Here is a 12,062-nt window from a genome sequence, read left to right as displayed (position 1 = left end):
GGGGCAGAGCCAGGTTTGGGTAGAGTTCTGCCCCCAGAGTCTGGGTGCCTTTACTGGAAACCAGGGATGCTGCTTTAGGTGCGTGAATTTCCTACCGGGATAAACAAAGATCTTTGGGCGTAAAGCATCTTGGGCACCGTCTGAACCAAAAGCGCCGGGGCCACGCCAGTCACGTTGGTTAGTGAATGAAGATGGGGTGCAGGACCTTGGCGGAGCAACTTGCCTCCTCTGACCCCAGCCAGGGACCCCTACGGAGCCACTGGGATTGAGAAGGCTGCCCCAAGCCCCCCGGAGCCAGGCTTCACGGGCTCATAACCTGAGCGTGAAGGAGTCTTGGTCTGAGAGTCATTCAAGCAGCAGCCGGTGTGGCCGACCCCTTCATTTGTGGGGTCAGCAGAGGAAGAGGCTCTGTTGGCTCAAGGCAATCCCTTGGCCAGAGTGGGGAGGACCCCATGGTCACTCCGCTGGCTCCCTAGGTGTGGGTGTGGTTGGCTCGTGCAAGGCTGATGCACTGGGACCAGCAACTAGTAGACACACGGCTTCCACTCTTGGTAGAAAACTCACGATGGTTCTTCTTGCTGCCCGCCCCAGCCCCAGCAAGATTTGGTGACCCAGGGGATTGAGAGTGACTGGCACAGAGCCTCTCCTATCTGTCTAGCGCTAGAATGTATTCCCCGAATTTGTGGAGGTCTCCTGCTCATTATTCAAATGCACTTTGAATGCTTTGCGTTTTTACCGTCTAGAGCTGCTGTCTCCACTGGGGCGGCCACAAGCCACACGTGGCCGCTGAGCACCTGAAGTGGGCTGTTCTGAATCGAGACGGGTTCTGAGTGCGAGACATCGGATTCTGAAGGCTCGGTACCAGAAAGAGAACGTGAAAGATCTCCTAATAATTTAAAAATATTGATTGTATGTTGAAATGATAACAGTTGGCCTATGTTGGAACAAATAAAAGTCATTAAAACTAATTTCATCTGGGGCTTCCCTGGTGGCGCAGCGGTTGAGAGTCCGCCTGCCGATGCAGGGGACACGGGTTCGTGCCCCAGTCTGGGAAGATCCCACATGCCGCGGGGCGGCTGGGCCCGTGAGCCATGGCCGCTGAGCCTGCGCGTCCGGAGCCTGTGTTCCGCAACGGGAGAGGCCGCGACAGTGAGAGGCCCGCGTACCGCAAAAAAAAAGAAAAAAAAAGAAAAAAAACCTAATTTCATCTACTTCTCTTTCCTTTTCTTAACGTGGCCACCAGAAATTGTAAGATTCCACACGTGGCCGGCACTCTCCTTGTTGGGGCAACCCCGGTTTAAAGGGCTCTCGTTAATATCTTGTTCCTCTGAGAACAAGCTGTGTCAAATCCTAGCTACAAGCAAAGCTCTTTTGTACTTAATTCCTCCCCCAGTGCTGGAGAGAGGCGAGCTCTGGGTTAGGTGCGGGGTGATGAATTTTTTCAAGTTCATTCACAGCAATTCGTGCCACCCCTGTAGGAGAGCAAGCCTTCGGGGAAAACACCAGAACCCCCATCAGAAGTTTCCAGAGAGTCTCTGGCAACAGAGACAGGCAGCACCAATAGGCACCCCTGGTTGGTTATACTTGGGGCAAACAGGCCACGTGGCGGCGGGGAGGGGGCAGTCAGACCTTTCGTGCTGGGAATGTTCTTCCAGTGTCTAGGTTGTCTTAGAATGAGGAGTTGGCTGTGCAAACTTGGGAGAGGCACCCACCAAACTTCACTTTGAAAAACTCCTCCACACAACCCCAGGGAACAGCACGCTGACATTTTTGGAGAACAGCTAATAAACAGCTTTAAGAAAAAAAAGAAAAGTTTAAATTTAATTTAACTTTTACTTAAACGAAGTTATTGGAAGGACTTCTGATTACTTAAACGGCTTTTTAAAAAGTCTTATTTTTCACCTAGAGGGGGCAGAGAGATATTTTCCTTCACCGTTTTCTTATTATTTCGTGCATTTGCTAGTGGCTGCTTACAGATAAGCTGTCTGTGTCTTAGAGACTTTTTGGACTCTGTGATTTAGAAGCATGTGGCCCAAATTGACACAACTCCCTGAACACTGAAATTATGAGTTCAGTCACAGATGAACACTATTTAAATTGATATTAAAATTTAATCATATTATTCAAAAAATTAGTTGAAATCAAATACTTTATTCTGAATATAAATGATGTACTTTAGCCAGAATAAGCAGCTCTGTTTCAGATTATAAGTAATTTATAAAGTTGATTTAGGGTCACTCTGAGACCCTAGAAGTTGGTGACACTTGGGTATGCAGTTATCTAAAAGAAATTTGAAACAGTTTCCAACACTCAGCTTTTTGAATGTGCAAAACTGATAAACTAGTCCGTTATGGGAAAAAAAGACAATAAGAAATAAATATGGAAATTAGCAAAAACCAGTATTAAGCATATGTCTTTATGAATAAGACTTAATCACACACTTCATTTTGCAAATACAAAAGGGTCTTTTGAAATGTATTAATTAAAGTTAACTGCTGTAGACAGGCTGCTTTGCAGGGCCTGGTTCTCTCTCCCTATTAGCATAGCATTAGCGACAGCCGAAGAAATTGGGTTAATAAAGCCGGATATCGTACGTAGCAGAGCCGCTCCGGCGCAAACTGGCGCGGACAGCTCGGTCCCCCAGGGCGGCCGGCCGGCTGTGCTGGGGGGGGGGCCGGGCCGGGGGGGCGAGGGGGACCCCGGCTGGTGGCAGAGTTCTGAGTTGAGCACCGACTTTAAAAAACACAGACCCCCGTCCTCACACCGACTTTAAAAGAGACCCCGTCGCGGTTCGCACCGGCCAGGGCGCGGCCCCCACCAGCGTACTCACCGTGGCCCGCTCTCCTCTCCCGGAAATGTGCGGGGTTGGTGGGCTGGGGGCTTGGCCGGTCGCCAGGGCTAGACCAAGCCCTCCCCTGACACCCCAGGACCCCTCCTCCATGAAGCCGCCTTTAAGCAGAGGGCGTGTCGAGGTCTCCATCCAGCTCCACCCGGGCCGCGCCAGGGTGTGGACGATCCGGCGGGGGCATTGGTGGCTGGGGAGCCCAGGGGCTGTTTAGGGAACGAATTCTGCAGCCGGCGTTAGCGTCCGCTCACCTCTAGGCAAGCAAGAAAACAAACACAACAGACTTGGGAGCCGCAAAGCTCCTGGCCAGGGTCTTCTTGCGGCTGCGGCCCGGCTTCTTTGAAAACGACAGCTGCGGGGCCGGGGCGGGGCTCATCCCGCAGCTCCGCTGCTGCGGCGCGGGGGTCCTGGAGCAGGCAGAGGCGGAAGGTTCCGGGCGCGGTGCGTCCTCGGGGACACGCCCACCCCGAGCGCGGCCCGGAGGTTTGGCAAGAGCGGCCGACGGGGGCCAAAGACGCGCTCCAAAGCGAGGGCCACGACCCGCCAAGGTGGGCTACGCTGTGTCCCGCGCTCCGCGAACCCCCGGGTGGCTCAGGGGAGGACCACCTGCCCTGGGGTCGCGACCATCCTGGTTTTCTTTTTGAGGCTGAGCGGCGGCGCCCGGACAAGCACGTTTGGTCACTCCCGTCCCGTCGCCAGGGTCGAGGGCTGGGGCGTCGGGTGCCCGTTGGGCGCTTTGGGCTCCAGGGCATGGATTCCAGCGCCCCGCTGTCCGGTTCAATCCCGCGCCCGGATGGGCTTTGCGCTTCCCGAGGGCCCAAATGTTCAGCACGCAAGGGCTGGAAGCGAGGCCTGGCCGCCTTCTCCCCGTGGGCGGGGTCCGGTGGGGGCAGGGTGACACAGTCATGGGGGCAAGGTAAAATGAAGGACGCGTGCGGAAGGAAGGGGCGGCCCCGGGGCCCTTACGGCTTCCCGTTACAGTGTTTGCAAAGCGCCGAGGGCGTCCCGGAGAAGGCGGCGCACTTGTCTGGGCAGGGCAGCGCGGGGCCGGCGGAGAAGGGGTACACGGCGGCCTGGCCAAAGGGCGTCAGGGGCGCGGCGGCCACCGGAGCGGCCAAGCCCTGGCCCTGGTTTAGGTAGGCCACGAGGCGCCGCATCTCGTCCAGGGCCTGTGCCTGCATGAGGATGTAGTTCTTGGCGAGCAGCAGCGTGGCGATCTTGGAGAGCTTGCGCACCGACGGGCTGTGCGCGTAGGGGATGACGGCGCGCAGCCCGTCCAGCGCGTCGTTGAGGTCGTGCATGCGCCGCCGCTCCCGCGCATTGATGCTCAGCCGCAGCGAGCGCTGCTCCCGGGGCCGCCGCCGCCCGTCCGCCGCGTCCCCGGGCCCGCGCCGTCGCCGCCGCTGCTCGAAGGCGTCATCCTCGTCGCCGCTCTGCTCGCCGCTGCTCTCGGCCGCCGCGGCCGGAGCTCGGGGAGCGGGCGCCGCGGGGAGGTCGCCGCCCGGGCCCGGCGCGCCGTAGCCGCGGGCCGCCTCGGGCCCCCGGGCCGCCCCGTAGGCGAGGCCCACCGCCGCCGCCGCGTAGCCGTGGCTCAGCGCCAGGTACGCGTCCCCCGACAGTGACTTGAGCTCCGCCATGGCCGCGCCTCCGGGGCCCGAGGGCTCGCCGGGCAGGCAGGCGCTCATGCGGCCCGGCCCGAGCCGCCCCGGGGTCTGCGCGCGCGCACTGGCCGCTGCCGCAGCCTGGGTACCGCTCCCGGCTGGCGCGTCCGTCCGGCAGTACGTCGGTCGGTCTCGGAGCCTCCCCGCGCCGGGGCCTCTGGGTCCCGCCCCGGCCCCGCCTTCTGGTCTCCTCCCCCTCTCTCTTCTCTGTCCTCTACCCCCGACCCCCTCCTCCTCACCTCTCGCTGCAGCGCGCAGGGCTGGGCTGCGGAGGGCTCTACCTTCTCGCGCCGCTCCTGCTTTAAGGTGCGGAGGCGCCCTCTGGGACTTCGCGGCCGTCCAATCAGAGGGGACTTGGTGACCGCCTCTTCCCGGAGCGCAGCTCCACCGGCGGCGCAGACCGATGGCCAGGGGTGGGGCGCCGCCGGGATGGAAGGAGCTGGAGGTCTGGTTGGAGACGGCTGTGGAAGCCGCGGGACCCGGGAGAGCTGTTCCTGCTTCCCGGTGTCTCCAGCTTCTGCCTCCTGCCACGCCCGGGGGTTGCCGTCACTGTGCGCCCCCGTCCCTCGTGGGCACCCGCCTCAGGCCGCCTTGTCCTCGTCTTCGGTACCATTTGCAGGAGCCACCTCCGGCGTCGCGCAGGCAGGTATCGGAGCAGGGAGCGCGCAGCTCACCGCGGACGCCTGACCCGCCGGGGCCGGAGGAGGTGCAGAGCGCACGCCCGGGGCGCTCGGTGGGCGCCCTCCAGGAGCGGCCTCACAGCAGGGTAACCCGCGGGGCAAAGGGCGCGCTCCGAACGCCCTGAGGCCCGGCTGGGCTGGGCCTTCCCCGCAGCTGGCCCTTTCGTGGGTCTCCAGCCCCCGCCGCGCAGTTTCCGGGGACAAGTGCGTCCTGAAGATGTTTCCACGCTCCCTGAAGTCTTAGTGACTTGAGGCAGGGATCGGAGATTTAAGGACAAAAACCTCTTGTTTAGGCAAAACTTTGTTTCAATTCTCTGCTATTTCTGGTGAAAGGTTTTTTCCATGGTTTGCCCTACCATAGAGGAGGAATTTTCTCAGTTTTCTACTTGGGGGCGGGGGTGAGGGCTCCACCATGAAGTTGGGGAGCATGGCAGCTCTGCTGGAGAAAGCAGATGGGGGCTGCACCGGCAAGAGGCTGGGGCGGGGGCGGGTCCTCTGTCCTGGCCTGAGTCTCAGCCAAGAAACCCCTCCAGGGACGGCTGTGGTGCCCCCAGGTGGACGTCAGACCAGGGGTGTGGTCTGAGCACCTGCGGGGCCCCGGGATGCATGATGCCCGGTTCCGCAATTTCCCCGCCAGCCTGGGCCGGGGAGGGTGTGGGGGCTGGTCATTGGGCGCAGCTCGCCTCAGGGTGACGCACTGGCCAAGCTGGGGTTGCCAGCCAGGAGAGTCCCCATGGCTGGGAGGTTGGGGGCAAGGATTAAGGCCAGACCTTTCGGAAGGTTTGGGAGGGGTGGGGTAATGATGGAGTTTCTAATACAGGTTGAAAAACCCCGGAAGGGTAGGAAGCTGAGAGCAGCCTGGTTCCTTTTTCAAACCTGGGTCCCAGTTTTGTGCAATGGCTGTGGGATGGTTTAGGGCGTCGGCGCACGGCCAGCGCAGCGCCACCTGACCTTTCTCCACATTCTAAGTGCAGTGAGCGCACACTGGCCGCAGGGCTTCGGCGGAGTTTCCAGAGGTGCCTCCTCCTCTCGGATTGAGCCCCATCTGGGGGAATCCTGCCAGCCTCGGGGCTCACCTTTTCAATCTTTCCAATGACAGATGAAGGACCCCAAACTTTCTCCAGGTGAGAAGGTGCCTGGAGGTCTTGTGGAGTTGGCGGGTGATGGTTGCTTCCCACTCAGTCAAAAGATGGTGTCCCCCTGGCCTCCAGCTCAGTACTGCCTGGGAACCACTCACCAGGCCCTGCTGTGTGACCTTGACAGAGTAGCTTAACCTCTCTGTTCTCCAGGTTTCCCAGGGAGAGGAGTAACAGAGATGATCTCGGTGTTGTCGAGTGCTCGGGGAACGTGAGCAGGTGCCAGGTGCCCTTGTGCAGCGAATGGATGAGAGCTGTGTGTGCTCTGGAAGGTTCTGGAAATCCAGCACTAATGGGGATCCTGGCTTTCAAGGGCTTCCGTGCTGGATGGGAGGAGACAGGCACAAACACGTGGATCATCAGTCGTGGGAAACACCAGAGTCGCTGTGCTCTGGGCCCTGCGGATTGGTGAGGGGAGGGGGGCCCAGGGCTGATGCCTCATCCACCAGCCTGTCCCGTCTGGGGTTGAAGGTGGGCTCAGGGACAAGAAGGGTCTTGGGGGGCTCTCTCCAAGGAGCCCCTGCACTGCCTCCTGAGCTGAGGTCAGGCACGGGCAGGGCAGTGGGGACAGCCCAGCATGGAGAGGCCGCCATGGTGTTTGGGCCATGGTCTGAAGGGTGAGTGGGTGTCAGGCCAAGCACCTGGGGTGGGGGAGCACCCTGGGGGGCAGGGGGCTTACAGGCTGTTGGAAGGGGCGTGGCACATTGGAGGGGGCAGCAGGGGGCCAGGGTGGGGCCCAGAGACCCAGGGGCGGCCAGTCTGGTGGGGAGTTTGGTCTTTGCTGGGAGGGCAGAGGCCGCCACCGTAGGAGCTCAAGGAAGCATTTTCTGCAGATCACTGCTCCCGCTATGCTCAGGGGGTTTGGGGCACTTCCTCCCGGCTGTCCCTCCAGGCCTGGCAGAGCTGCCAGAGGTGACAGGGGACGTGGAGAGAGGTGGGCCAGCTCCACTGTTACCCCCGCGGCCGACACGAGTGGTGCGGCCTGATGGGGGCCAGTGACCTCCTACCTCTGGGACTCAGGGCTGGAGGGTGGGGGGGTTGAAGGGGTGGGTGTGCTGTGGACAGATTGAGTGTGAGGGCGTTTGAAGCACCCAAAGGGTGTCTGGCAGGCCCTCACGGGGACGTGGAAACGTCGTCAGAGCGTTCAGTAACTGAAGCCACAGGCACCCAGGATATTGGCTTTCAGAAGAGGGGCTGGAGTAGAGCCCCTGCTGTGCCTGCAGGTCAGCGTCGCCAGGAGATTAAATTAAATCCGACGTTGGGCCCGGGCCAGAGGGGTCTGACAGTGTCAGTCTGGGGTCCAGCCTGGCCTTTGGGATGTCTACACTCCAGTCCGGGAAGCGAGGGCTCTGGGCCAGTTTCTGAACCTTCAGCAGCTCAGAGAAGGGCTGGAGGCGGGGTGGGGGGCGCGGGCCTTCCTCTGGGGTCCCAGACCCTTAAGCAGCCTCCCCGGAGGGCCCAATCCGGGCGATGCTCGGCCACAAATCTTGAAAGCGCAGGGAGAGGCATGGTTTTTGGTCAGACGCCGCCACCTGCTGGCCACCTGGGAGATTGCGCTCCACCCGCTGGCCCTGCTGGTTAATACTCGTTCTCGGGCCCTCCCGGACCCTGTCCACACAAGCCTCACCTCCTGTCCACAACGGGGAGAGCGGGGCACAGCGAGAAGCCCCCCTCCCTGAATTCGGAGGTGGGGGCTCCAGAGGCCAACGCTTCACCAGAATCAGGTAAAAGACAAGGCACCCAAGCATGGCTGCTGGACGTAGACCCACTGGCTTCTTTGGGGGCCACGCCAGCCTTGGGGTGGAAGATGCCACTTTCCACACCTGGGCATGAGAACCCCGCTCAACTTCCCACCACCTGTTCGGAGGGTATTCCTCATTCCTTATATAATTTCTGATGTTTCAACAGTTTCATTCCAATCGTCACTGACAAGCAGCTTGCTTTACGTTAAGAAGCCCCATGGCCATTCCTGGGCTGGAAGACACCCAAAGAATATTGATTTCAAACCTCTTCGTGTTTTTATTGGTTTTGTTTTGCAGCCCCACACTTGCTTTTGGGTTGTGATTTTTTTTCTGCGATATCTCCTAAGCGCAGGAGGCTAAACGCGGTCGCGGCTCTTTGCTGTTTGGTGGGGACAGTTCCTCCGGGGGGAGGTCTCCGGGGGGAGGTCTCCAGGGGGAGGCGAAGGGCAGCAGGTTGGGGCAGCCAAGACAGCCTCGGGCCTCGCCAGGCAGGGAAGAGGCTCAACGGAGGCTCCTTTGGGGCAGCCTTGGTCCTGCGTCTCAGCTGAGACTCTGCCCCTGCCCCCGTTGTTTCCATGGGTCTCTGGTGATGGAGCGCCAGTCCCGAGGCTCATTTTAGGGGCTTGTGTCTCCGTGTACCTCTCACCAAGTGCCTCTGGGTAGCACTTGGTAATTGTCCTTTAAGTCCCCCGAGTTGCGCCTCAGAACCTCTGGTTAGCAGCTCTGGCCTCTGACCGTCCGCAGTCTCCATGTCCCCCTGGGGGGAAGGTAAAGATGGCCCCCAATCCACTTACAAGAACCTGTTTTTGTTCAAGTTGTTTTTAGAAACCCCACAAAACCACCACCTCCTGCATTTGGACAGGACTTGACAGTTTACAAAGCCCTCCCTCCCCCCTCCCTTATTCCCCCCACCCCACTAGCGGACACCGTGCCAGGTTAGTCCAGGGTGATGAAAAGAAATTTAAAAAAAAACCCAGCTTTACTGAGATATAATTCGCGTACTATACATTTCCCCCCCACTTAAAGTTTAAGATTCAAGGTTTTTAGTTTATTCACAGTGTCATTCACAGGGTCCATCATGACAGTCTATTCCAGGGCAAGTTCGTCATCCCAAAAAGACTCGTATCCATTACCTATCACTCCCGTTCCTCCCTTTGCAAATGAAGCCCATGGCAACAAGCAATGTGCTTTCTGTCTCTATGGATTTGCCTGCTTTGGACGTTTCGTGTAAATGGACTCACACGCTATGTGGCCTTTTGTGACTGGCTTCTCTCACTGAGCATGTTTCCCAGGTCCATCCACATTGCAGGAGAGGAGGTTTAATGCCATATGAGCTGCGGGCTTGTGGCCTCTGGGTGGGGTATAGAGGAGACAGTCCCCTGCTACTGACCGTCTCCCGGGTGTTGCTCAAGGCTCTCAGGTCACGTCCCGCCAACTGGATCTTCAGATCACCGAAGAGGTAGCCCCTGCTGGGCGTTCAGGTGGGATGCCCGGAATGCATCAGCCTGAATTTATCTCCCCAAACAGATTCCTTGGTTAGTGGCACAACTTTGACCTGGAGTAATAAAAAGAGAGCTACTGAGTCCGCGTGAAAACTTGGGGAGGAAGCAGGGGGCCCCCAGGGTTCTGGCGCAGGTGGCTTCAGCTCTGACCTTCCTTGCATGTTCTCTGCCCCCTTTTCTCCATCAGCACGTAGATTCCTGGCTGACCTGATCTCCTTCCACTTAAGATGCCTGGTAGCTCCCAGTCACCAGCAGGATAGAGCCCTGCTCCTTGGGGCATTCCAGGTCCTTTACACCTGCCCATCCCCACGCGTGAGCCACATCCAGTGTTGCCCCCGGCACCAGCCAGGTGGGCTACACTGGCGCCAGCGATGTGGGATGTTTCTGATTTCTGTACTTTGACTTTGGGCATCTGCCCACCTGGAACACCCCTGCCCATTCCACAGGGCTGAACGCACCTCTCTTCCCGGAAACCCTCCTGACACCCTCCCCCAGCTGGACAAGATATGCATCCACTGTGGTTTATTAGGAGCGACAAGCTTGGCCAAAAGCCTCGTGACTTCACGATTCAGTCCAGGCTCATGAACACTGCCTGCTTCTCCAGGTTTAGACCCAGAGCCTTTGAATTCCTCTGAAGCAGTGTCTGTTAGAAGATTTTCTCACCGGAAAGCTAGTCTACATTTTGTAAATACATCTCGGGTGAGATATCCAGGTATATAAATACTTTTTGATTTTTCTTTCTTGTTGATTCTAATCTTATCTCACTGTGGTCAGTGAACATGGCTCATATATAACAGGGGATGGGAATCTTATTGGCATAGTTGAAATTTTCTCTATATACATTCAATCACGCATACTGTGTTGTTCAGATCCTTTATATTCTTTGTGTGTATTTGTCCGTGATGAAGCCTTTTACCGTACTATTGAATATATCAGACAAAAATTGACAGATGGCGAGGAAAAACTGACAACCACCCATAAAGCCCTTCTACTGGGCACGTTAAGATTCATCTGAAAAATTTGTTCCCCAAAGACATTAATATGGTTACTTATTTTCTTTGTTCAAACTTGGTTTAGACTCAGCATATGGTCAATCCAAGATTTTTATACACTTTTTTTAAAAAGAGTAGATTTATTTATTTAGGGTGTGCCGGGTCTTAGTTGTGGCATGTGGACTCTTAGTTGCAGCATGCATGTGGGATCCAGTTCCCCGACCGGGGATCGAACCTGGGCCCCCTGCATTGGGAGCTCAGAGTCTTACCCACTGGACCCCCAGGGAAGTCCCTAAAGAGTAGTTTTAAAGTTTACAGAAGAATGGATGGGAAAGTACACAGTTCCCACACACCCCTTCCCCCACTCCACCCTCAGTGTCCCTTATTATTAACATCTTGCACTGGTTGCTACGTTTGTTACAACTGATGAACCAATAGATACATCATTATTACCTAAAATCCATAGTCCACATTACGGTTCACCCTTTGTGTTGTAGTCTACAGGTTTTTACAAAGGTATAATGACACGCATCCACCATACAGAATAGTTTCGTGGCCCTAAAAATCTCCTGTTCCCCACCTGTTTGTCCCTCTCTCCCTCACCCCAAGCTTCTGTGACTTGTCTCATCTGCTCAATTTTTGTAAACTATTTTTGGGAGTGTGGTGTTCTTTATAAATTAATTTGCTTGGAGTTTCCCTGGTGGCACAGTGGTTAAGGCTCTGCGCTCCCAATGCAGGGGGCCTGGGTTCGATCCCTGGTTGGGGAACTAGATCCCACATGCCGCAACTAAAAAATCCCGCATGCCACAACGATGATCCCGCGCGCCTCAACTAAGACCCGGCACAGCCAAAATAGATAAATATTAAACAAATTAATTTGATCAAAGTTATTGAGCGCATTGTGAACAGTGTCCATATGCCTACAAATATCTGTCTATTTCTTCTCTTAGCGGTTGGCAATTGTGAGTGAAGTTGCTACAAACATGTGCGTGCTTTCTAGCTGGTGCCACAGGAGCACGGAGGACCGGGAGGGACTGCTGTGGGCAAGACACCGTGTGTTGCACAAATCTGAAGAAATGGGTAAGTTCCAAGAGACACACAACCTGCCGGCACTGGATTATGAACAAACAGAAACTCTGAGCAAACCAATCACCAGTAAGGAGATTGAATCAATAATTCAAAACCTCCCAACATAGACGAGCCCAGGCCCATGGTTTCTCTGGTGAATTTTACCAAACATTTAAAGAGGAATTAACACGATTTCTCAAAATCTCACAAAAACTTGAAGAGGAAGGAACACTTCCAAACTCACTTTATGAGGCCAGCATTGCTCTGGTACCAAAGCCAGACAAGGACAGGAGAGAAGAAAGTCACAGGCCAGGACCCCTGATGGGAAATAAACAAAAGGCAGAGGCCTCCCGCAGGCCCGTGTCCCTCCCCGCGCCCCTGTCCGCCAGGTTAGCTGTGCTGGGCCTCACCGGCAGCCCAGGCCTCCCTGAGGTCC

At 56.8% G+C, this 12,062-nt stretch overlaps 1 protein-coding gene across 1 annotated transcript; it reads right to left on the bottom strand.

The window, feature by feature from the left end:
* Positions 1 to 3,807: 3,807 nt before the first annotated feature.
* On the bottom strand, positions 3,808 to 4,616 carry BHLHE23 (basic helix-loop-helix family member e23). The gene has a single exon (XM_029219580.1). It carries the CDS (start codon positions 4,528 to 4,530, stop codon positions 3,808 to 3,810), a length of 723 nt encoding a protein of 240 aa, XP_029075413.1. The 5' UTR covers positions 4,531 to 4,616.
* Between the last annotated feature and the right edge of the window lie 7,446 nt (positions 4,617 to 12,062).

This window comes from Monodon monoceros, unplaced genomic scaffold (genome assembly GCF_005190385.1).
Source record: "Monodon monoceros isolate NGI ecotype Baffin Bay Population unplaced genomic scaffold, NGI_Narwhal_1 Super_Scaffold_13, whole genome shotgun sequence".
Classification (NCBI taxonomy): domain Eukaryota; kingdom Metazoa; phylum Chordata; class Mammalia; order Artiodactyla; family Monodontidae; genus Monodon; species Monodon monoceros.
The sequence above is the reverse complement of the archived record's forward strand: the minus strand, read 5'-3'. Positions and strand labels throughout refer to the sequence as shown.